Below are 25,713 nucleotides of genomic sequence, written 5' to 3' on the forward strand. Positions count from 1 at the left end.
ATATACTTTATGGGGTCTGCGATGATTCCTTCTGCCTGTTACATACTTTTCACAAAACCATTATACCCTGATTTCCCATTTTCAATGGGTTCAGGGTATAATAAATTGTACTGCTCATTAAAAGCATAGTCAAGACAAGCCACGCCCTCTCATAAATTAGCCGCCAGAGCTGCCCTCGAAATAAGCCAAATCAGCAAATTCGTAAGCAGAAACCGCAGAGCGCAGCAAATCCCTTTGTTTCCCTTTGCCCCTTGTGATAATCATTTAGTGGCCTCATTAGCGTTTATTAGACTTTTCATTTTGCATATTTTGTAGCGCAGTGCAGGTTGTCTATAGGAAAATATCTTGACTGCCGTCGCTGACCTTCTGAATGTCGGGCCATTACAAGTTGGCCAACAGCGAAATGCTGATGAGAGCTCTTTGTAAAATAATTCGAAATAATAAAGAGCTAGCTTTTTCACTAATCCAAGTCAAGTTTATATTAACAGATTCAAAATTTTGTGCAGATATTTGGTTACATTTTCCTAATTATTTCTTTGAAGATCTGACGAATTATATTACCTTTTATAATTTGCAATCAAAATAGGTTTAGGCCTTCCAAATTTTAAAAATATTTAGAACCAATTAAAATTTTGTAAAATTGGTAATCATTGAAACTTTCTTAGTTTGCCATTTTTTTAGTTTGTTTTCAATTTTTTTTATATAACTAATTGTTTCTTTAATATATTATTTTTCACATGGAAAAATAGCGAGTTTTTTCAGCTAGCTAATAAAAATTTCCAAAACCGATCTCTTTATTTCCCGTTTTCTTGTAAACAAGACGAAATAAAATTCTTCCAACGAAAATCGATTTACGTATTTCATTGAATCGATAAATATCGATAGATAAAAATATTTATTGAACTAAATAAAAAATAATTTATGAAATATGTACTTTCGCTGTTTGTTTATATGATATAGATCTTATCTACATTAGAACACCTACTTGCTTATCTATCCTCCCCGTGAAGAACTAGACCATCCTTCCGTAATAAACCATTCACGAACAGTACAGTCGTCGGGGTAAATAAACAACAGCTTGCAACTGCTGCCACAGTGAGCATTCATTCAGGCGGCTTTCCGTTTCGGTTCATAGATAAATCTGTGTCCCCCTTCGGCCATGTGGCACTTCATAAATCTCAGCAGCTGAGACTGACATACAACAAGTGGCAGCAGCGGCGGTGGCAGCAAAAAAAAAAAAAAAACGAGGAAGAAAAAAAACTAACGATGTTAAAAATAAGTCGAGCCAAGACTTGGCTTGACTTGGCATGAAATGCGATATATGCTGCGTAAAATGCGTACGTAAACTGCAGAAATGTACGTGACCCCGCGGACGGAAATCCCCCTTTTGCCATATGCGCCAGAGGAGGTCACAAAACGTATGCACTTTCTGTTCCTTTTTTTTTTTTAAGCCGATTTATAAGTAAAACACACGGTACTTGGAATATGAAAGCGGGGTATCGGATGTTAACGAAACAGAAGCATAAACAAAATGTGGGCTGGGGTCACATATACGAATGTCATTTACAAGTGCAAATATTTACCTTTTATGGCGCACATGAAAGTGGGCTACAGCCGGGCAAATATGCAGCATGGATATTTATGTGCATATGCCATGAAAATAATGGGTATACACAACTGGCATATGAACTATGGTAATTATGCTCGAAGGATTTCCAATTGCAATCTGCAATTTTGCTCTTTTTAACAATGAGATATCTGATGTAACTCAGCATTCTTTATAGCTTATATTATTTACATGATTTCAGAAAGACTTATATACCCTTCTGGCATATTTTGAGCACATTCGCAAAGCAGATCAAAAAGTCAGCTTCACCGTTGCATATAATATTTCATGGCTTCATGTTGCATACCTGGAGGGGTTCGCTGTTGCGATGGCAGAATTTGCTGCCAACCAAATTGAAACATGTTTGAGTGGGGGGCTGGGGTGGGCTGAGGTTTGGCGTGCCAAAGAATTTATGAAAATGGAAATGTGTTGCAGCACAAGTGGAATGCTGTGCCAGGCGGACGGGAGAGAAAGAGAGAGAGAGAGACGCCCAGTCAACCAGAAAAAAGGGCAAAATAACAGAGTTATTAATCATGTGAATGCTATACAAAGCGGCAGGCGTGGCCCTAATGAAAACATCTACATGGCATATTCATTAATTTTCCAATAATTAAGCCTGATCTCCCTTCACCCTCAGCCCCTCGACCTTTAGTTCTATTGTTGCCGTTTTTGTGAATTATGAAATTAATAAAGGCAGTTGGCAAAATTTCGCAGCACTCGGCGCTTTTGTTCTAAACATAACGAATTTGTTGCTAATTATGTAAAGTTAACTGTGCGCCCCAAAGGGTCAGAGGCGGGCACAGGGGCGGGGCTTATGCCCAACAATTGCTGTTGCCTGTTTCTTTTTTTTTTTTTTTTTTTTTGGTTGGTTCCTTTGTGCTGAAACAGCTTTCGACTTGGTACTAATTGCCAGAAACGGACCTGCGCCCAATACGCTTCAGACTGCGGAGCGCTCCTGGAGGACGATTCAGACGCCCTGTGCGTCAATTAATTAACATAATTGTACAATTTTGCATAATTAACTATGCTGTGATTCCTTTTTGGTTTCTGCTTCCATTTTAGCAGTTTTTCCTTGATGAAAACGAAAATAATAATTGTGCAGGAAGCCACGAAATGTTTAGGAATTAAAAATGTAGAACTGCACACAAAAAAACAAAAATATGATACACATATACTTAGATCTCGATCTGTTGGTATATAAACAAAATTCATAATTTTATAATTTTGTTTGTAAATTGTTTTCTAGTTTTTTAGCTTTTTTATGAAATAATTCGAAGTAAAATACTGCACAAAATATTAAAATTTTATTTAAAATGAATTATAGCAATATTATTATTGATATAAGAGTGCTATTATTATATTTTTAATCATAAATAATTTTTATTATTGTTATACTATTATTATTATTTTATTATTATTATTATTCATTTTTATTATTAAAATAAAAATAATCATTGATTACCTTCTTCCCTACTGACTTTCATATTAACTTCATTCACTTTCAATGCTTTTCTTTCTACCTCACATTCCTCTTATATTCATGCACTATGAAAATCTCGCTTAATGCTTCCTCACGCATTCATTTAAAAAACTGTAGCTAGACAAGGCTTTAAGAGATTTACATACTATTCGAAGCAAACGTACTAAATTGCAGCTGCAGCAACTCTCTTCAATTGGCCTCAACGACTACCATAATTACGAGCCTCCCGCCCCGCATCCTGTCTAAACCATACGCTGCCATTGCAGTTGCCTCTAGGATATGTGGGTGGCAGAGTGGGGAGGTCTAGCTGAACATCCTGTAACTATTATGCCAACTTTTTACATTAACCAAAGTGCGGGCTATTAAAAATTCATTAATCGCACACAACTAAAAAGCAAAATACGTCATAAAAAACATGAGTACACAATGAGCAAGAACTTTTTTATATCCTGTAAAATGAGTGAGTTCAGATTATAAATTGAATTGTTTTTGTTTTTTTTATTTTTATTTATTTTTTTTTTTTTTTGTCAGAAGAAGAATAAAAAGGTAAATAATCTTCGAAGGTTGGGATTATATACTGCATAATATTAATATATGCACTGAAAGCTTTATTTTCTGCCAATCCAACTGCCTTCATTAGACTCCAAGAAACTACAAGGTATTCACAAATACAATAACAACAAAAAGTGAACAGAAAAAAAAAACTCTGTGAGAAAAGTTTAATTGATTTGCGCGCAAAATTGTAAAATAATTGATAGATAGAACGCGTTCAGAATTTAATGAGAAATTGCCCGCAGCGAAAGCTGCGAATATTTACAAAATTGCAATACGATAATTTCTGAACAATTTTATGAAAAAGTATAGATATAAAAAAATTACTACGAACAAAAAATGGCTATTACAATAATAATTATTAATTAGAAAAGTTTTTGCGGCTAGCGTCGACGGCAACTGAAAGCAAATCAAAATTTCGCCATTGATTTTGATTTTGATTTGAAATTTTGATCAAAAGTAATTGTAGATTTGTATATGACGAAACCTTTTGAGTGATGCACTACAAAATAGTTACGAACATTGTGAATATGAATATGTATGTACGTATGTATCTATGTGTGCATGTGGGCAATCGAAGCTGAAAAGTAATTGGAAAACACATTGCATAGAATTGGTTTTTCACTGGCCAAAGCTGGCCATATTCAATTTCGTGGGCACTTGAAAATTTCCAAATGTGTTTTGCCATAGGTTGAAGAGTGGAGGAGAGGATGGGGAGGGAGGGGTGTACTGCCAGAGCAACCGACACTTTTGGCCAGCATTTTAATTACCATTTTGGGCTCAAATTCGGCTTGGCTTGGCTGGAAAAAGCATTTCATATTTTGCAGCTATTTGCCAGCCAAACGAGACGAGATTGAGCGCACAAAGCCAAAGCACACGCACACACACACATGCACACACACACACATTGATGTATGTGTAGCATAAATTATGGGTGGGGCAGGAGCAGTTTTGTAATTATCGTCACATAGTATTTTATTTGGTCTACGTCGTATTTCATGTTTGCCTGTGGCTCATATCATATTTCAAACGAATTTGTGTTCTGCGGTGGAGTGAAAAGCTTTTCAATCACATCCATCTGTCTGTCTGTTTGCGTAAGTATGTGTATGTATGTGTATGTATGTGTGCCCTCAATTGTGGCTGCATATGAACCAAAATAATAACAAATTATTTGCTAGCCTTTGATTTAATATCAAATAATCTTTGGCATTAATAATGTTGTTGCCTTGGAAAGTCAAGCGTAATCAAGTGTGAATCTCAATTGAAATCAAATGTAATTGAAACTTTGAAAATAGGAGCGAAAAATTTCAGCTTTGCATACCCTGCAGCTCAATTTATTTAATTAATTTCTTGTTGACTAAAGTGTTAAAGTGAATTTAATTGAAAAATCATTTAAATGAGAGAGAGATTTTCCTTTTGCTTTAAATGTGAAAATTATTTTATTTTATTACTAATGATATAATAATCTAGAAAGCAAACACATTTAATCTAGAATACTGTATTCACTTTCACTGCATACTTTCTTTTTAGGTCAATCTACTCCCCACCCGCGCCACCTGGTCTCAAGGCCTCACTCAGCGTCTGTTGCCAATTATCCACAGTGGAGTCTCGCTATCAGCGGACAGCCTTCTCTGTAGCTGTTGCTTATCAGAGTGTCATGGTCTCTTTCACGCCGCTGCCAATCAGTCGCCAGTCAATCCCCCCCCCCTCCTCCTCCCCTTGGATGAGTCGCGTAGATAACTACGCCGCAACCTCTAATAGGCAACGCATCCGCAACAACAACGCCGGACTCTGACCAAACGCAGCTGCTGCTTCGTCCCCACCTTCTCCTGTGACCGACGTTGTTGTTGTTGTTGTTGTTGTTGCTTATATTATGCCTGTACTGTGCGTGACATTAATCAAGCCTAGAGCGAAGTCCCACATGCCACAGCCAGAGCCAGAGCCAGAGCCATCGCCACCTGCAGCATCCACATCATCATCATCATCATCATCATCATCGTCATCTGCACTGCCCCAACGTAGGGTGACCGAAAAATCATTGTAGACATTTGTAATTAGAATTGATAGCAAGCAGTCGGAGCGAGGGGTGTGGCCAGCCAAAAGGGGCAGCTAACCCCACTGCACAGCCTCAGCACTCTCTCACACACACACACAATGACAAAGCAACTGTAAAGCGGGCGGCATCGATTCCATTGCGGCCATTGTCGTTAAACAAATTTCATTCTCGCTGCCATTGAAAGCAAAGGGAAAACGAAGTCCACGTTTTTGTGGATATGAGGAGGCTCTGTGTGTGTGAGTGAATTTGTGTGGGTGTGAAGGGGGCTTGCCTTGCAGCACGTCCATCATTTGTTAAAAGTTTTACTTTTTGCAACAACAGCAGGAACAGTAGCAGACCCTATCTACAGAGAATTTTGGATAGAGATGATAGTCTTTGTCTTTGGAGAACGAAATAAAGCAAACATAATCTATTTTTGTGTTTACCTGTAAATATATGTATATTTCTTTCTAATCAATATCAATCATTTAATTAAATAATTAATTAAAACTTGAAGTCTCACGTTGAAGGCAAATTAGAAAGGCGCGATCACATGCAAATAAAATGCATTCAGACAATCTATCTATCTAATTGAAAGTCAATATTCTAACTCTATAAATATTAAAATCAAGTAAACTTGTTGCACTCAAATTAAATCAGCTGAAATGCAATTAAAGCTTAATTTCAATACGTTCAATTATATACATTATATATATTGAAACCCGAATATTAATGCTACTCACTGTATATTCATTAAATAAATTCATTAGACATGTGCATATATTTATATATATTTTGTTAATAATTCAGGTTCTACGTTCGGCTTAACAATATTATGGTAAAATATGCAGTCTTTCTCTATTCGCCATCTTGAGTATACCAAGAGAGTGTCAATAGAGAACAAAAAATTTGCTCGAATACATGTGAAGGTGCCCAGTTTCAGAGAAAACAAGGCAGATATACAAAAGAAAGGCTCAAGAGCTGGATCACAAATGAGAGACTGGCCCTATATAAAGGCAAGCCTCCGGCTAACGCCTCTTCAGTTGAAGACCAGGCGACCTGAGGGACAGTTGTGCTGCGATCGTTTGTTGAATGGTAAATATTTATCAATATTATTAAAATATTTTTAAAATATGTTTTTTTTTTTTTTAAATTATTAAATAATAACCAGAAGGTAAAAAAAAAAAGTATTTTAGATTTTCTTTTTTATACTTTATTTATCTATTGTATATTTTTTCTTGTATTTATTTAAGTTTATATTTCTTGTCGTGTCACGCTAGAAAAACACGAGCCGTGGCCGTCTCTAACATAGGGAATGGAAAAATGCATGCTAACAAAATATCAGCACACATCAATTGAATGGCTTTTCACTGGGGGCAGACAGCTCAACTGTGCTCAGGAGCACTTTCACTTGTGTGGGTGTGTGTGCGCGTGAGAGAAAGATAGATAGAGAGAGAGAGAGAGAGAGACTGAGATGGAATGACTTCCTTTTAAGGGTTGGCTTGAGTTTCACTTTCGGCTCAAATGCCTGTTGACACTTGCCAGCACCCGGGAACACACAGACAGTCAACGGACAGTCTTTGGATGTGTGCGCCTATCCACGTGTGTATGTGTATGTGAGTGTGCGTGCATCAAACTAATTTTCCCCCTGCTTAGAGCTCTTGAACGTGACACAAGTCCGCACTTGGCTGCCCAAACTAACTAACTAACTGGCATCTCGGCCATCGGACATTGGCTCTACCGATGCTGATTTCTCACTGTTTAGTGCCCCCTTTCCACTCCCCCATTAAACGACGCCCATGCCACTGATTCGTTTTAGTTCGAGCTGCATTGGTTTTCAACTGATTCGAAATCATTTTAACCCAAATTGCATACAATTGAGTTTGTCAGTTTGTCAGCTGGCGGCAGAGACGTCCCTTTAACAGTGTTGGGAATGGGGCACTAGCCTAGCAGGGGTTGGGCAGGCGGTAGAGGCTGTTGCGACTGCCTTGCTCCTGTATGTAATTGAAAATGTGGGCGTGCTCTGCGGGCGTGCACTGAATATTGTCGCAGCTCAGCCGATTCTCCTGCCTCATTTGGTGCTACGTGCTGGGATTGGAGCTTAAGGTTGCAAGTGCTTTAAAAAGGAATTGGAAGTTGCAAGAGAGACTAGGGGACTTCCTGCATGTTAATGCAGGGAAATCTCGTAAGTCAAAACTTTCATTTGCAAAACACACTCAGAAAGATATTTTTTGATTTTAAACACTTATTTTAAGCCTCTCTCTTATATTTTTTAAATATCTATTTTTTAAGTTGAAAAAAAAAATATTTTTTTTTATATTATTATTTTTAATATTTGTTTTATGAAATATTTTTTGTTCATTTAATTAATTATTCAAGTTAATATTTAAGATATACATATATCATTTGAGTTAATTTAATATATGTTTATAAGTCAAAAAATAATATTTAAAAAATTTTCTTTTTAATAAAATTTTCCCGCTTCAACATTCACATTTTTGCATTAAACATCTCGAAATTATAAAATATTTTCAATGTAAAGAAAGTAATTTTTTTCTCCCCTTCCACTTTCTTTTTAAATAATTGTTTATCCAATCGAACACAAACCAAACAATTCGGCCAACCGCTGCCCGCAAGTCCTTGGCAAACAGAAAAATAAATAAAAGTACGTGTTTATCAATAAGGAAAAATTGTGACCCAAATGGCAGAAACCGCTAAGTCAGATATAAAATTTGCATAAAATTAAATTTAATTAATTTTTTGGGTCGCTGGGTCAGGTGGCTGGCACTTGTCTTGCAATCGGCAGGTAAGTCAGGTGCTGGCTTCGTTTTTCACTTCTCAGTCATTCATTCACGCATTCATTCATTCATTTCTCATTCACTTCATTTGCATTTTGGCGAGAGATCCACAAAAAAAAAATAAATAAGAGAAAAACAAAAACAGAAAAATGCCTAAATAAAAACCTTGCCCCGTTGTAAGCCCCATTGCAGAATGCTGTTTGATTGTTGTTGCTGCTGTTGTTTGTTGTCGCTGTTGTTGTTATTGTTGCTGTTGTTGGCAATGCCAAATGTGACAATCGTGTCACGTACGCAATGTTCTGGAAGATTGAACGTTACGTTTGTCGCGTTTAAAATGAGTTTTTTTCCCCCAGTCTGAATTTGATTTTGATTGTTTGGCACCCGGACACGGGTCCCCTTAACTCACAGCTCTACCTATATGGAAAAAAAAAAAAAAAGAAAAACTTACCAGCCCAAATGGCTATGATTTGTCGTTCATCCCAACTGCCACATGTAGCAAATTATTTGCCAGCAAAAACGAAAATTGTTTAATTTTAGGCGTTTTTCTTTTTTTACTTTTTGAGTTTGCCTCCAACTCCTCAATCAACGGCCAGCTAAGATTTATTATTATTTTTATATTTTTCGACGTTGAACACGTGCACAAAATTTTAAATATATTTTCAGAATTGATTTGCAGGTGAATTTCGCGAGCAGCTGCAAAGATTGCTAATGAATTTCGGAATATGGAGTTCAGAATTGTAGAAGGAATAAAGATTTTCACTACAAATAGCATGAAGCATGGGCTAATTATAATTTGAATGAAGATTTGGAAGAGATATTTTGGTAAATATTGCACTGAGAAGCACATAGAAAGGCGATGTCAAACATGAGAGAATTAATGGCAGACAGATAGTTTGAAGAAAAATTTAATTAAAGAAATTTCAAAAATATAGATAAAATATAAATTAATGAGCTCTATGAGAAGTTGTTCTTTAATGAGACAATCCAACTGTAAAGATTAATTACAAAATCTATTCAAATTTAACTAAAACTCTAGCAAAGCATAATAAGCATAACAAAAATCCAAGATCTATTTAAGCAAATGCCAACAAGTCATTTTGAATATTCAAGTACTTTAGCAAATCCGTCAATTAGAATGGGCCAGGACAAAATGTGCAGTCAGGCAAGATGTCAATGTGGCCCAATACTTCAAAGACACAAGTTAAGGAAAATTCATAAATGCCAACAGGCAGCCATGCAGGCAGAGGGACTCCTGCGAGCATGATTTATGATTACTAAACTACTTAATGCTAATCAATGTGAGCGTGGGGTCGTAGGCCAGTCCATGCAGCTGGCAATTCATTGTTAATTACAGTGTAAATGCATTGTGACAGCCAGATATGCACATGCACATACACTCATACATATACATATGTATGTAGAGATATAGATATAGATCTCTGTCTCTCGCAGCGAGTGTCTGTGGAGCATTTTTGGTTTGGCAGCAAAAACCGCAAATTGCCATTAACGAAAATCTAATCATAACCGGAAATTAATTTGACAGGAATCTCATTAAATTTACAGCCACAAAATGGTGCCTCACACGCACACACATCCCCCTTCTACACACATACAAACGTTTAAATCTGCACACGTTGACATTCCAGCTGACTATTTGAGTAATACTCTAGGATTTTCATTATAATACACAATTATTCACATATGTATATATCTATATATATATATATGTATATATATGCGTGTGTGTGTTTGTGTGTAATTTGAGCAACTGCCTCTGCAGTGTCATACACTCTCTCTCTCTGTCTCTCTCTCTCTATCTCCCTCTCTCTCTCTCGCTTGCTGTGCCCCTTCAACGCGTCGCCTCCTTTCGTAATTTATTTCTGATTTTGGGTTTGCGCCATGCGTGGCTGAGCATTAGGCGCTTGCACATTTTGCCAGCACATAAATTAACATAAAGAGCCGGCTGTTGCAGCAGCTGAGGATGGCCCCATCTACCCCGCCCCCTTTTGGTAAGTGCCACCCACAGTGGCAAGCCTTGCAGCGTTTACGTGACATTGAACCAGAGCTAAATGCCTGTGCAGCTTTCAGTCACAATCACAGCCAATAGACAGACAGTTGGCCAAAATTTATGATTATTCAGCTTTAAAATTTTGCAAATGCCTTCAACTGAGTCATTAGTTGCACATGATGGGGATGACAAGAGGCGGGCCAGAGGATTGCATTTAACTTGGAGCTTTTCGTGACAGTTGACAATTGGCAGAATATGCCTCTGTGTGTGCGTGTGTGCGTGAGTGTGTGTCTATTGTAATAGCCGGAAATTGCAGCTGATAAAGCAATCAGACAACGAAATTGTTTATTAATTTTGCGTTGAACTCAACAAAATATCAACAATGCATCCAAATTGAAGCCAATTAGCAGTAGACCAAAATAATTCTACACATAGACAGCTTCCATTTCACACTAAAAACTAAATGGAAATTTCATTTCGAGAAATGAAAAATAATTCAAAATGTGAAAACGTTCTAGAAAGAGCAGAGAAACCAAGTTTTTCTCACTCTGCTCGTTCTGGAACATTTTCAAATATTTTCTTATTTATTGCATAATAAAAAACTTTCGATGACTGCGAACTGATTGCGGACTAAATGAGTAAAGAGAGAATATCCATTGTTTATTTACTATATATTAAATATATTTACAAATGTACATTTTTCATATATTTTTTTTATTTTATTTTTTTTTTTTTAAAGTCAGATTTTAGTAGAAATGTTTCAGATCATATATCAGCAATACACCTTAAATTTATTTTAAAATTCCAAAAACAAGAATGAAATTATTTATAGTTCTCTTAAAATTTAATCGATTTTCAGAATAAAGTACTATGAGCTTAAACGCCGTAATTTGTATTATTGCTATACCCTATAGTCTATATGAAACAAATCGGGTATAATGGTTATGCAAAAAATATATATATATAAATATATACCAATATATCCTAATCAGAATGAAGAGTCTCACACTCTGTAGGGTATCGCCTAGTCAAGCTCACTCATACTCAGTTTCCTTACTTTATTTGTTTCTAGCAACAATTTTTCAAGAGACTCATAAATATTTAAATACAATTTTTTCAGTCATTTCAGGCAGCTTAATTTTTCACGTTATTTATTCAAATGAAAACTGGCAACGACTTCAGCAAAACAACTTATGGCATGACCAACCCCTCCCCACCATAACAAATCAACGTTTGGCTATTTAATCAACACTTATCACAAACACTTGCGAATATTTCATTTTTATTCATTCATTCATTGGAAATTTAAGCAGATGCAGTTGCAATAAAAGCTTTTTTTTTATTAAAATCCACAATAATTTTTGCTTGCAACTATAATCAACAATTAGCATTAGACAATACATAGAACGTGGCATTTACTTTGCCATTGAATTATTCATTTGAATACTATATTTTTCTGTGGCTAAAAATAAATATTTTCTTTTATGTAAAAAGCAAAAAAAAAAAAACAAAAAAAAAAACAGACAAAAATAATCAAACTGCTAAGCGGCTTACCGCGTTTTTCACAGTTTTTCTCATCAACTTAATTGTACACAAAAAAAAGTATATTTTTTTACGTGTGGGAGAGGGAGAGAGAGAAAGAGAGAGAGAACAGACAAATGAATAATTTGCTTGCATACGTGTAAGCAATTTAACAAAAAGCGTCGTGACTCACACTAGACAATTTAAGCATGTAGAACTCTGATAATTAAGGTAATAATAATAATAATAATAATAATAATATCAACATAATTAAACTGGGAACTTTGATCAAATGGAATATTGCTGGTTGGTAAATGAGCTGCAACAGCAGACAATCTCCTCCTAGAAAAAGACTAAATGGTCATATGAAAGCTACTGCAAATGGAATCCGAAAATTTCCCTCGAATTAGAGCACTGAAACTATCAGAGAAGTCTAAATGGAGACTTTAATAGAGCACAGGTGCGGAAATGCTTTCTGAATTTGCTGAAAACATATATTGAAACAGGAATACCGATAACACAGATTAACACAAATTAACAATCATAATGTATACAAACTATGGTAATGAATAATGCAAGTTCTAGTAAAAGGAGAAATTCCCGGAACAGTTTAATACACTTAACTTTGCGTGACCTGTGAATCAACTTAAGTCTTTGTATTAGCGTTTATTTAGTATTTAAAATCCCAATTGAACTCGAGTTCAAGAAACCCCTAAAAAAAAACCTTGGCCACGCACATGCGAACAATGATGTTTTCTATTTTTGATTTGTAAAAAAAATTTGATTTGCAAATATTAAGATATTTGTTTATACATTTTGTTTGAATTTTTGTTATTACTTTTTGCAAGCATTTCTCAAATTGTTTATCTTGGTTTGTAAATTCCATTAACATGAGTAAGTAGGCAAAGTCGAATGGAATAGATAAATTTGAAAGTAAAGTTGATGAAAAATATTTAAAAAATATATGAAATACGTATATTTAAATGATTTATTTTTTATTCAATTTTTTTTTTTTTTTAAATTAAAAAATTACATTATACTTTAAATATATATACAATCAAATTTATGTGTCTTATTAATTTTATTAAAATATTTTCAACATGTTTTGGATTTATTCATAGAAATTTATATTAAATTTAAGCTTTATAATTATTTTATTTGATTGTCAATTATATTTAAAATATATTTAATTATTTGGCATATCTGATTGCGTATTCACACCACAATAACTATAAATGAAAGTTTTATTGATCCATTCACAATGCAGTCCCAAGCTAATTAGCTGCAATTTATGAAACTAATTCAAACATGGTTTGTTTTTGTAAATATCAAAAATTAACGCCTATTGAATTACAAATTTGTATAAACTTATTTATATATATTTGCATAACTGTGACAAAATTGAACCAATTGCGTCACAGGCAAAAAACAAATGGAATGAAATGTTTATACAACGAAAATAATAATTCATAATATAATTATAAGGCAATTTATTAGTGTGGGCAAAAATCAAAAAAAAAAAAAAAAGAGAGAAAAGTAAATGATTTATTTGAATTTAACTGCAATTTGCACAACATGCAAATGCAATTTGTACGTGCAAGATCCCCCCTTTCACCATTCCCCCCCCCCTCCACCCTGTAAGTCCCTCTAAAAAGGGTATATACGTGTATTTCATGGGAAAGGCCTTAAACACGAATTATAGCCACAATTAACCCAATTGCATGTGGCCCTGGCTGTTGCTGCTGCCAGTTGCCATAAATGTTGTCAAATATAAAATATAAAAGAAAATAAGCACATAAAATAAGCAACAGCGAGAGAAGAAATTGCTTAAGAGCTCGGGAACAATTGCACTGGACAAATTGCAACAACGCCAGCGAAGAAATCAGGCCAAGACGAGAGCCCAATAAAAATAAATAAAAGAAATTGCAATTCTCAAGAAGTGGGTTCATTAAACTGATGAATGCCTGCGGCACAACTGCTGGCAACATAAATATATAGAGACATATATATAGGACACTTGAATTAATATTCAAATATATATATGTCACTTACACATATATATAAGAAATTATGCGTGTGTCATAAGACACGGCTATAAAGCTGAGAGAGCGAGGGATGGGATTATCTAGTCACCCAAATTTTAATTTTAACAATTTTGAGTTACATTTAATTAATTAATTAAAACTGTTTTCTATACCGATAATGCCCGACTGCAACATTCTTATGGGTTCTTTTCTAATTCTCTGTCTAAAATGTTGTTTTTGGAACCCTAATCTTATATTTTTATTCATATCCATCAGTCATAGCAATCAGCAAATCATTTAAATAAATTTCTTCAGAATCATATTTTATTAAGCAAAAATTATGTTTAGGATCAATTCCGCTCAATATATAATTATTTGTATTGGTTTGAATACAATTACACTGAATTCTGACTAATAACAGAGAACAAAATGTAATCAAATAGGACAACAAAAAATTCTAGCTTAGACAGCTGGGAAAAACACATTTTTTAAGCTTAAGAAATAGACATATGAGTATATAGATATATGTTTATATGTATATGAACATAAAATAGACATATACATAACTGTATGTATGTAATTTAATTGATATTGATATTTATAGAAGGTTTTACATATATTTATGTATGCATGTATATGCCGTTTTTAAGAGAACTCGAATTTGGTCAATAGTTAAAGAATAACCGATAAAATAACGCCAAATTTTGTTTTTTTTCGGTTTATATATAATGTTTGTTAGTTATATTAAATATTTTACAATATATTGATAAATACCTCATCGTTAAGGTAATTCTTTAATCTACAATTTAGCATTTTCACTTGTTTAATTTCAACTTATATTACATGTTTAATGGTCCGCTGAAGTTGAAAAATAAAAAAACCGAATATTAATGTTACTCACTGTATTTATATATTATTATTATTAATTTTAATTATTTATTTCTTTTTTTTTATATCTTTATATTTTTAATATATTTTTATATTTCTATATAGCACTTAGTCTTAAATTTGTAGGTGAGCAACAAAAAATTGTATTTTACTCAACCTGAAATTATGCATAAAATTCGGAAATTTCTTTGGCAAATGATTTGACTGCTGCAAATTTGACAAGTTCAAGTGGCAGTGGCAGCTGCCATCCCCAGCCAACCCGCCTCTCTGTGCCCCCCTGCCCCTGCTCCTGAGTGCAACCAATTCAGCAACTTCAACTTTAGCTGCTGCAATTTATGCATTCAAGTGGCAGCAGCCACGACAACGACGCTGATGAGGCAGCTGCGACTGCGAGTGCGAGTGCTGCTAGCTTTCATCTTGTATCTTGCATCTTGCATCTTGAATCTGCAGGATGCATTTTGCCGATTGTCAAGTGTTTGCTAGCAACGACGTTCTTATCAAAATTCGCGAGCATCATTATGCCATCACAAATTACAAATACAATGGCGTAATACCAAGAACAAATTTGCGGCAATCAGAGAAAATATCTTGAGCTTCAAGTTCTTTACTCGAAAACAAAATTCAGTTAAAAATTCTTATTAGAAATTAATATTTTTTCTTATATTTCAGCTCAAATTAATCTATATATATAAAAGAAAGTTGTGTAAAAGTGAAGACTGCTTATAACTTGATTTGGGCTGAACCAATTTTCATGGTTTTTGATTTGTTGGATTTGTCTCCGCAACGAGTTTAGTATAGGGTCTTAAAAATACTGAAAAAATTTGCCGAATACTTGAAAAACGCGGTTTTTTCCCCAAATGTTCAAATTTTTTTTATACCCAGTAGGCTTGGTAACAGTGACAGTTTTGACAATAGTGTAGAAGTAAATAAACAAATGTAGTCAGTCAGTCTACGGTCTCCTGACCTCGAGCAGACCTGACTATTCAAAAAAAAAAAAAAAAAAAAAAAAAAAAAATTTTCAAATCAAAAGGAAAAATATTTCAAATCAAAAATCTGCAAAAAATCAAAAGATTAAAACCTGACTGTTCAAAAAATAAATAAAAAATTAAAAATTCGAAATTAAAAAAAAAAAAGGTAATTATTAAAAAGTGTATTTTTGGCTTTTTATATTTTCGGACTTTTAAACTTTATAAATATTTCAAATCAAAAATCTGCAAAAATTAAAAAAAAAATCAAAAGATTAAAACCTAACAATCAAAAATAAATAAAAAATTCAAAATTCAAAATTCGAAATTAAAAAAAAAAAGTTAATTATTAAAAATTGTATTTTTGGACTTTTACAAAAGCTAAATATCTCGAAAGTTCAGGTATTTGTTTGTCTCAAACATAAATTTGTGTAAATTATTTATATTTATATTTCTCGATTGTTTTATATGGTTTTGTGCGAGGGCAGTATTACTATTAATAAAAATGCCGCGTCCTAGAAGATCTAATCTTTCCCGGCGGACCCATAATGCAATTAGGCAACGGAATAGCGCGAGTCAATTATCTGACGAAGAGCGAGAAATCGCCCGTGAAAGGCTCCGCGTTAGTACCCAGGGAAGAAGGGCCTTAATTCGTGCTTCTCAAAGAGAGGCAGCCCGTGAAATGGCAATAAGAAATGGTTCAAGGATTGATTTGAATCGAGCAGCGTTTCGATATGATTGCACCATTGATTACAGCTTGAATCGTTTAGTTTGCATTGGTCCAATGGACGTTGTTTGCTAGCATTGTGGCGCATTGAAGTTTGCTGGTGAAACGCCCGGTTTGTGCTGCCTTAGTGGTAAAGTGACATTGCCATTAGCGGTCACCATAGCCATTGCGTTCCCTGCTTTATGGCGAAACACTAGAATCACGACATTTTCTAGCGAACACTCAAAAATATAATGCCTGTTTCCAAATGACATAATTTGGGGCGGAAAATATTGGAGACGGATATTTAAGGTAATTTACGTTAAAAATTTTATTTTCTATGACTGCCAAAAAAAAATTTTGAATAATGTAGTTTGTTAGATTTCTGTAAATAGTGTTTGTAAATATAACTATAACTATGGCTTTGAATTTAAAGATTCAAGGCCAGATTTGCCATCGCATTGGATCATTGCAACCTATTGAAGATGCACAGCAAAAATTCTTGCAAATATACTTCATGGGCAATATGGAAGAACAACTTGACCGGCGTCAAGAAATGAACACAGCTATGAAAAGAGCAATTCTCCATGATTTGCATGCTTAGAAATTTAAACCAACCAAAACTGTGCAATGGAACGCGTTTGGTGATAAGAAAACTGATGAGCAATGTGATTCACGCGTCGATACTCAAAGGAAAATTTAAAGATGAGGAAGTTCTTATTCCTAGGATTCCGATGAGCTCAACAGATATGCCCTTTGAATTTAAACGAATTCAATTCCCGCTTCGTCTTGCCTTCGCCATGACGATCAACAAGTCACAGGGCCAATCTTTGACTATTTGTGGCCTCAATCTAGAAAATGCGTGTTTTTCTCATGGTCAATTGTACGTGGCATGCTCACGTGTTGGCAAACGATCCGCATTATTTGTTCTTGCACCCGACCAAAAAACGAAGAATGTCGTTTACAACAAGGTGCTTGAATGAAAATCCGATTAATAAATTTATCAGTGTATCCCAGCCTGAACAACATAGCTTTCAACAATTTTTTACCTAGAAATAATATAGAGGGCAATGCAACGTTTGCCGGGCCAGCTAGTTTAGTAATAATAGTGATTCATTTATTTTTATTTGAAATTCATCTAGAAAGAAATATACCTAAAATAAAAAGAGGGAAACTTTTTCCATCTTATCATTGATTTCTTCTAGAAAATAATGTAATTTTTTTATTCGCCCAGCGTTGCTTATCAATTTGCATTAACAAAAGCCAGTTGTGGGTTCAAAAGTTCTTCAACAACATTATCAATCTTTGATTTGAAAATATAAAAAATGAGCATCAATACGAGTAAGTTTATATTTCTTTTTATTTTTATAAAAATATATATAAGCTTTTTGCCTGCTTAAACAACTTGAAACTGGTTTTTGTTTATATATGCACATATTGTATATATTATTAAATTTTTTTTTTTATACTTTATTTTTATTTATTTATTTATTTATTTTTTTTTTTTTGTAAGTCTAGAACTTACCTGGCAAAGTCCAAACGTCGCTGACAGCCAGCGTGATCAGTAGAACACCGCACAGCAGCTTCATATTTATTTTCACACGATCTTTATTTGTTTTCTCTTTTGTTTTGTTTTTTGTTTGAGTTCAACAAATGTTTTTATTGTAATATTTTTCAAGCACCTTTGTTAAGATCTGTTTTGATTTGCTTAGGATTTTCGATTTGAATTGTTCTGGCACCGGTTGCCGGATTTGGTTCTGTTTCGTAAGACAAACAATAGTCAAATGCGCTGAAATGCGTCGAGGAAACGGCAAATAAACAGAATGAACGAACAGAAATCACTGAGTGAAATGAGCGCAACAGATTGAGCGACACACAAAGAGTGTAGGTGAGAATCGTGGGGAGAACACAGCGAATACTAGTGAGAATCATATACACCGTCCGCACTCAAAGCAAAGCAAAACCCACTCACGCTCAATTAGTTGAGCTGCGAGTACTATTAATATGATTAAATGGCAACGACAAAGTCATTAAAATAAAAATAAAACTAAAGCTTAAAACTGAGGGCTGTCTGAGTGTGGTCAGCTATGGGGGTCATAGAGTGTGTGAGACTGTCAGGGAAGAAGATAAGTAGGCAGATATAAAAAGAATATCGTTTTTAGCTAGAAAAAGTTTAGGTTAGGTTTGAGAAAAATGCATAATAAATTATATAGACAACACCTTGAGAACAGTGGAGGTACTAGAGTCAGGGAATCATATATTTAGTGGAAGATCAGTAGGCCATTAATGAAGGTTATCGTATTGTAGTTGATCTCTATTCTCAAGATTATCATTGTAAGACTCCACTGTGATTACAATGATAACAAAAACAATATGCAAAAAGTCAATAGCACAGCTGGACACGTTCTGCTGGCCGCCAGTGTAGGGCAATGCATGGCGGCAAATGCGGCGAATGCGCAATTTTTTATGCATATGTATATTTAGTTGTCTCCTCTTTTTTATAGTATTCGTTGCATGTGCCCCTTTTTTCGTATGCGGGTTAATCAATTGTCATTTGTGCTTCGTTAGTTGCACGTTTAATACTTTTTTATTTTAATTGTGCCTTTGCTTAGTTTTTGTATTTTTGCTTTGCTTTTCAGAGAGCCAGAGAGAGAGAGAGGAAGAGAGAGAGAGAGAGCGAAATTATGTCAATCAGCTAGTTGGCAAAATAATCACTTGTTGTTGCTTGACTGCCTACCGAGTTCAGGGTCAATGCTGGCTGACTTCGTAAACAATGGAAAACTGCTTTGGATGAATCACTCGATTCAATTATCGAAGCAGCTGTTATCGATAACATTTTTGAAAGCTAACTGAGTGAACTTTGGGCTTAGTGGCAAAAAGCACCTGGTTCCCGGTTTAATTCCAACTAATTTAATTACAGTTAACATATTTAAATATCATGTAAAGATCAGCTATATAATTGCATTGCTTATGATTGAGTGTTTCTAGATAATTAGCTAAACGTAGTTGAAAAGTCACGACTAATAGTTGCCCACATCACGATTTAAGTTTATGAATTATAACAGAAAGATTAAAAAATCAATTAGCTAACAGCGTCGACAGGCCATTATCATTAAGAATATTTATATTTTAGTTTCTATCTTTAAGTAATTCATGTTATTATAAATTTTTATTTTTGGGCTAACTTAAAATATAAACAAACAATTATGAAGGCTTATGAAAGTATTCTGATTTTCTTAAAAATAACGAAAAAGTAAATTTGTTTTTTATTTAGAATATTTTTTTGTAATTAAAATTTTTTTCAATTTAAATTATCTAATTTTTTTATTTTTTTTATTTATATTTCATACTCTCTCTTAATAGTTTTTAAAGTTAGTTTTAATATAATCCTCCATTTTTGTTCTATAATTTTCCATAAAGATGTCGTTTCATTTAAAAGTATACATATTTTTTATTGAAATTTAATTTTTATAGCTTCAACATGGCTGATAAAAAATTTCAGATCAGCAAAAATGAGATTGCAATTCTAAATTTGGTATTAAGGAAATCTTAATGTTTATAACTCGCACGCGCTTTAGAATTGTTTGTTTAATATTTATTTTAAGGCACTAAGATTTTCTTTGCATAAATAAATTTCACTTTTTTGCGCTAGAAATTCATTTTGTTGTTTTTGTATATTCAATTTCTTTAAACAATTTGTGGTTGTTTATAAACATCAAACGGATATAACACAAGCATACTTGTACATGCATACATAGGTATTTACCTATATATATGTAGGCAAATATTTGCAAATTTATTTACGGTTATTTTAGTCTGTTGTTGCTTTCGATGTTGTGGTTGTTGTTGTTGCACACGCGATCGTTGAGGTCTCGCGTCTGTTGACTTTTGTATACGATTTCGGACTAAACGTTGCGTGCAAATTTGGCTTAATTTATACCAAGGCACGCAGCTAACCAAGCACAAAGAACAGCCAAAGCAAGAGAGAGACAGAGAAACAGCAAAAGAGAGGGACACAGCGAGAGAGAGAGCGTGCGTGCGTACGATCAAGAACTGGAACGCATGCAACGGCACGAACAGTGCCTTAAAAAGTGAATGTCTCTTGGCTGCACTTTGACTACGAAACGAACCTCCACAACCGAAACGAGCCCTTGACCAAGGCTTGAAGTTTATTTCGCTTTAAGAATTCACGGCGAATCGCCGCCGACGACGAGCAACGCGCGCCAAGCAACGTTCTCTGTATTCCAATAAGAACCGGGCAAAAGAGTTGCGTAGAACATTCAAAAATATTCCACTAGCAAATACCCTAAAATATTCCTGCTGAATGTATTTGTAAGAAATTTTGTTGAATTCTGAAAAAAGACAATTAATGGAAATGTGTTTCACTTTAAAAAGTCATTAGTTAAACAAATGATACGCCCTGTAATATATGGTGAATTTTTTTTACCAAAATTACAACAAAGTTTAATGTTAAGCAACATACCCTTTATCGTTGGCAACATAGGGTATGGCAAAAGACCAGCTTTTACGCCCTCGGCTCAGTCCAACTGTTTTATTCTTGTCGTATTGTGTCGCACAGATTGGGATCACAAATCGCGGACTCTTCACATTTTATTCTTGTCACACGCACACACACACATACACACCAAAACAAACATGTATGCTTGTATGTATGAATACTCTCCCCAACCGGATTCACAGTTTAACTGCACATTTTATTGCGCTTTATTTTGTACCGGTTCGACAATGCATTGCCTTAAGTGCGAAATACACTTCAATTCATAAAATTAATTACGATTACGATGTTTGGTGGGGAATTTTTACAAGTTGTTGCAGCAACATTCTTGCGGTTGCAGATGCTTATATTCCAAAAAAAAAAAAAAAAAAAAAAAAAAAAAAAAAAAAAAAAAAAAACTTGCCTCAAGGTCGGTATTCAGCTGATCAAACTGAATCATCCCGCTTTAATTAAAATTCGAAGCTCCTAACTTTATCTGTACTATCGCTCAATCGTTCTTTGTACATTTTTCCTCTTTCTAATTCATTTCTTTATAAAAAAAAATCTCACAGCGAAGATGAGTAAAACTTTTTGTCATGAAACGTATTTATAAATATAGCAACATTTCCATAGCTGCTGCGATCGCCCACGCACACATTATCATGAGCAACACACGCTCTTGACCTTGACACTGTTAGTATTGATGTTATATTTACGGAGAATATTTAAGAAACAGGCACAGGCCTTACAATGTATTTGATTTGGGACGTTACAATTCAGGCGCCCTCTACAGTGAAAATTAATAACTATATATTGTATATAAGTAGCGCCATCTTTTGTTTCTTAAGTAACACTACAGTCTCACATGCGATATTATAAAAACATAATATCGATTGCAGCTAAGTCGATATATAAATTTGTCAGATGGCGGTAAATTTGAACTGAATAATGGAAGAGTTCTCTTGAATAGCCCAAATTATATATACAACTATAAATTAGCTGTGAGATAAATTTTATTTACGTAACTATTCACTTTAATTTTAATTATTATTATCAAATCAAAACTTGTCGTTTGACACATTCAACGATATATCGTAAAATTAAAGCAGCCCTGCGTTGTCCTAGTAACAGTTTTGTTTTGATTTTGTGTATTTTCGCCTTATTTCATATTTTATTTGTTTATAAAAGATAACGAAAGGAATAAAGATGTTTCGTCGCGGCAAATTTTCCTTTCTGACCAGCAAAGATGATCGCATTAAAATCATCAATGAACGCATAAATTTGACAGAACGCCATTTAATGGAAATGTGTTCAGCATTTTCGATGCTAACACGAAAATTGGCTAAGTAAGAAATGTATATTACCAATATAAATATCTATTATATGTATATACGTATATTTGATAGATATCGCGATGCACACGATGAGCTGGCTAAGCACATTAAGAACTATGCAGATGAGGAGGAAATCAATGAGAGTTTGTGCAATGGACTTAAGAGCTTCACCAACGCTTTGACCATAACTGGCGATTACATGGATATTAATGTGAAGAGGTTGGAGCTGAAAGTAAGGGTAATTAAATAAGTATAATAGAACAAAAATGAATATATTTGTATACCCCAGATAGTCAACGAGCTGGCGCATTTTGAGCAGCTGTGCAAATCCACTAGGGACAATCTGCGTCTCGCTGTCATTGCAAGAGACAAGGAGGTGCTCAGCCAGCGTCAAATGCTAGAGCTAAAGTCCAAATTTGCAGCAAACAATGTAAGATAATAAAAGATTTACCTTACTCCATAATTATAACAAGATCCTCTAGACCGCCGCTGATTCCGAGCTCTTCAAGACCAAATTGGAAGTTCAACGCACCAACAAAGACATCGACGAGATCATCAGCGGATTTGAGCAGCGCAAGCTGCGGGATGTGAAGCAAGTGCTGAGCGACTTTATATTGATAGCCATGAAACAGCACACCAAGGCGTTGGAGGTGCTCAGCGCCAGCTACTATGATGTGTGTAATATCGATGAGCGCGACGATTTCCTGCAATTTCAAAAGCTAATGAAAACGAAAGAGGAACCCGCTGTCAGTCGCAAATCCTCTCTGAAGAAAGGTTTGCGCTCCCAATCTATGGACAGCTTGGATCACAATCATCTGAGTCCACTCAAAAGACAGCAGAAGCTATCGAAAAGTACAAAGAATTTGACTGGAGCTGGAATACCACGAGCTGGCAAACAGGAGCAGAGCGAAGAGGATGACAGCGAGCTGGATGAGGAGGATGAGGATGAGGAAGAGGAAGAGGTGAGGTTTACTCAATAAACATCAAAAGTAAATAATAATATTTTGCCACCATCTAGGAGAGCGAACAAAGCGCCGAGGAGGAAGATGAAGAGGAAGAGGCCTCCGGCAGCGTTTCGGACGATGAGGGCGAACAGGGAATGCCACACGAGAATGTCTTTGGCGCCAAGGCCAGAAACAAGGATTCAGCCAGTTCCACAGCAACTCCATTGAAGCCAGTGGTGCGACAGCCAGTCAAACATCCTTTTAAGGCCGTGGCAGCCACGCATGTAAGATTGCAAAAGCAATTCCATGTGCCACACAACTAAAAACCTAGAATTCCGAAACTAGAACTCATTTGCATATAGCTCGCCCTCGCTTGACTCCCAGACTACCACGCTACGCCTCTCATTATTTATCCCAAATAAACAATAATAATCGAACGAGGGCAGCCATACATGTTATCTTCGGGTAGCCGAAGTTGAAATACGCTTGCAGAAGAATATTTGAGAAAGAGCTTATTATTGTAGAATTGTATCTTTTAAAGAAGATAATAGATTTCCCATAGATATTGATATAGTCGATCTCATTAAAACTTCTCTTATTTGTTACGTAGTCAGTACAGATCATTATAGACGATAAAAGGACTGGTATAACATGATATATAAAGCTAATCTACAGATTCAAGATAATCCAACTTCTTCATAAATGCTTGGGGTTTTGCCATGATCTGCCTATAAATCTTACATATTACATACATATTACACACATATATTACAAGTTGAACTATCCTTCTGCAAAGCAATAGCAATAATAATAATGTATATCTAATCAGGTGGAACCTTCTGCACCTTTTATTTTTCTCCTCCCGCTTGCCTCTCTCAACTCCTCCTCGTCCACTTGTCCCGTTTCAGGTGGCATTCCGTAAACAGCGCACAGAACGAGACGCTGGCATAGCAACTGAGGGTGGAGGAGGCGGACGTCGCCTGGTGACGGTTGTTGAATCGAAGCGTGCTTAAGATCTAAACAGTTTGACATGCATTGATGGGGGTTTTCTCGTTTTTGGTGTGTACAATTCTTGATTTTTAATTATAATAAAAAAACGTGTATCGGCATAATTTCAAATTATTGCCTAACAATGAAACTTTCCAAAATGCACTTAACTTAAATTTTGACATCAACTTAAAACTATGCAAAAAATAGGAATGAGCAAAATGTGGCTTGGATACATTTGGGGAGCAATTGCATGGGTTGTGAATGAATGTGAGATTTTGGAATTGTTACAAAAGTGTGAGAGTAAATGTGTACGTGTGTATATGTAGTATGTTGTGTAGATGTTCGATGTATATGTGATTGTGGTGCTGCATGCCTTAATTGTGGGCGTGGCACAGGCACTGATATCTTGGATTCACTTATTTCTCCGGTGCCGTTCCCTCGACACCCGCCTGATTCATCAGATCCGCAATGCTCTTTTCCAGATCATCGATCCGATTGCCCATGTCATCGATACGTGTGATTATCTGATCTGACATCGTTTGAAATTTGTCCTGCACATTCTGCAACAGATTTTGTACCTAAGATAGATAAGAGGTACACAGCAAGGGAAAGAAAGAGTGTGAGTGAGGGGAGGAAGGGGGAGACGTGAAAAGTAGGAGTAGGTAGTTGGATCGTTTTGATTGTTGTATTTACTGTTGAGTGTCTCTCATTTCATTCGCATTACTCACGTAAATTGTTAGCTCCTGCATATTCTTTGGATCCGCATTGCTGTTCAGTGAGTAATTCTGATCCAGATCGCTGTCTATCTCATTGCGCAAATCAGTCATCTTTTGGCTTTGTGGTTATTATTTTTAAAAAAGTACAAAAGTGTTTGGTTTTCGCTCTTTGTTAGCCGTTTTCCTCTTTTCCTTGCTTCTGTTTGCGTCGGCGGCTGCGGCTATATAGAAAAACTTTTAGCAATTTGCCAGGGCACAGCTGTAGCGCGATAGTAGTTCTTTAGAGATAGCACCGTGTGGTGTATCGATACTGATATCGGTGCGTTTTGCAGTTGAACAATTCAAATTTATGTAACCGAATCACATACAAAAAAGTTCTGTAGGACTATTATTACTTATTTTATATTTGTTTAATTGTCTATTTATTTTTATTTTATTTATAACTTATCTTAGAACATTTTTTATTTACGATATTCGGAATTGACTGTCAAGTTAACAGATTTTCCAAAACTGTGAATCATCAGTGTGACCGCAGTGTGTGTGGCGCATGGCAATAGTATTTCGATAATTAACTGCTTTTCTTTTAAAATATGAAGCTTAACATTTATAAATTTTAATACAAATAATATAAAATATGGGATATGAAGTAAC

General features: G+C 35.0%; 3 protein-coding genes and 2 long non-coding RNA genes across 7 annotated transcripts in view; 3 read left to right on the forward strand and 2 right to left on the reverse strand.

Annotated features, from left to right (window-relative positions):
* The window catches only part of LOC108610578 (uncharacterized), a 22,901-nt gene extending 4,649 nt beyond the window's left edge, over positions 1-18,252 (reverse strand). Inside the window, exon 1 of the mRNA XM_018002756.2 lies at positions 18,109-18,252. Within this exon, the coding sequence (XP_017858245.1) occupies positions 18,109-18,172 (64 nt within the window). The 5' untranslated portion in view covers positions 18,173-18,252. The remainder of the gene's footprint in view (positions 1-18,108) is intronic.
* LOC149269635 (uncharacterized) lies at positions 6,725-8,914 on the forward strand. The gene is made up of 2 exons (XR_016269268.1): positions 6,725-6,768; positions 6,927-8,914. It is a non-coding gene; the product is annotated as an uncharacterized LOC149269635 (long non-coding RNA).
* Positions 15,339-18,368, forward strand: LOC149269636 (uncharacterized). 2 transcript variants are annotated; one of them, XR_016269267.1, is made up of 3 exons: positions 15,575-16,279; positions 16,366-16,895; positions 17,020-18,368. It is a non-coding gene; the product is annotated as an uncharacterized LOC149269636 (long non-coding RNA). The 2 variants fall into 2 exon arrangements; XR_016269266.1 differs by having other exon boundaries at positions 15,339-16,895.
* LOC108610583 (heat shock factor-binding protein 1) lies at positions 18,195-25,453 on the reverse strand. Of its 2 annotated transcripts, none has more exons than XM_089464756.1 (3): positions 25,075-25,453; positions 21,733-24,906; positions 18,195-18,340 (listed from the first exon to the last, which is right to left on the reverse strand). In XM_089464756.1, exons 1-2 carry the CDS (start codon positions 25,171-25,173, stop codon positions 24,763-24,765), a joined length of 243 nt encoding a protein of 80 aa, XP_089320882.1. In that variant the 5' UTR covers positions 25,174-25,453; the 3' UTR covers positions 18,195-18,340; positions 21,733-24,762. The 2 variants fall into 2 exon arrangements, with proteins under 2 accessions (XP_089320882.1, XP_017858251.1); XM_018002762.2 differs by having other exon boundaries at positions 21,733-24,924; positions 25,075-25,370.
* Positions 22,285-24,494, forward strand: Fam92 (CBY1 interacting BAR domain containing protein Fam92). The gene is made up of 6 exons (XM_018002753.2): positions 22,285-22,424; positions 22,485-22,644; positions 22,702-22,842; positions 22,895-23,374; positions 23,431-23,640; positions 24,265-24,494. Exons 1-6 carry the CDS (start codon positions 22,285-22,287, stop codon positions 24,367-24,369), a joined length of 1,236 nt encoding a protein of 411 aa, XP_017858242.1. The 3' UTR covers positions 24,370-24,494.
* Positions 25,454-25,713: the final 260 nt, after the last annotated feature.

The sequence above is a fragment of the Drosophila arizonae genome, chromosome 3 (genome assembly GCF_054131065.1).
Source record: "Drosophila arizonae isolate 15081-1271.41 chromosome 3, UAZ_ARI_1.0, whole genome shotgun sequence".
Taxonomy (NCBI): Eukaryota; Metazoa; Arthropoda; class Insecta; order Diptera; family Drosophilidae; genus Drosophila; species Drosophila arizonae.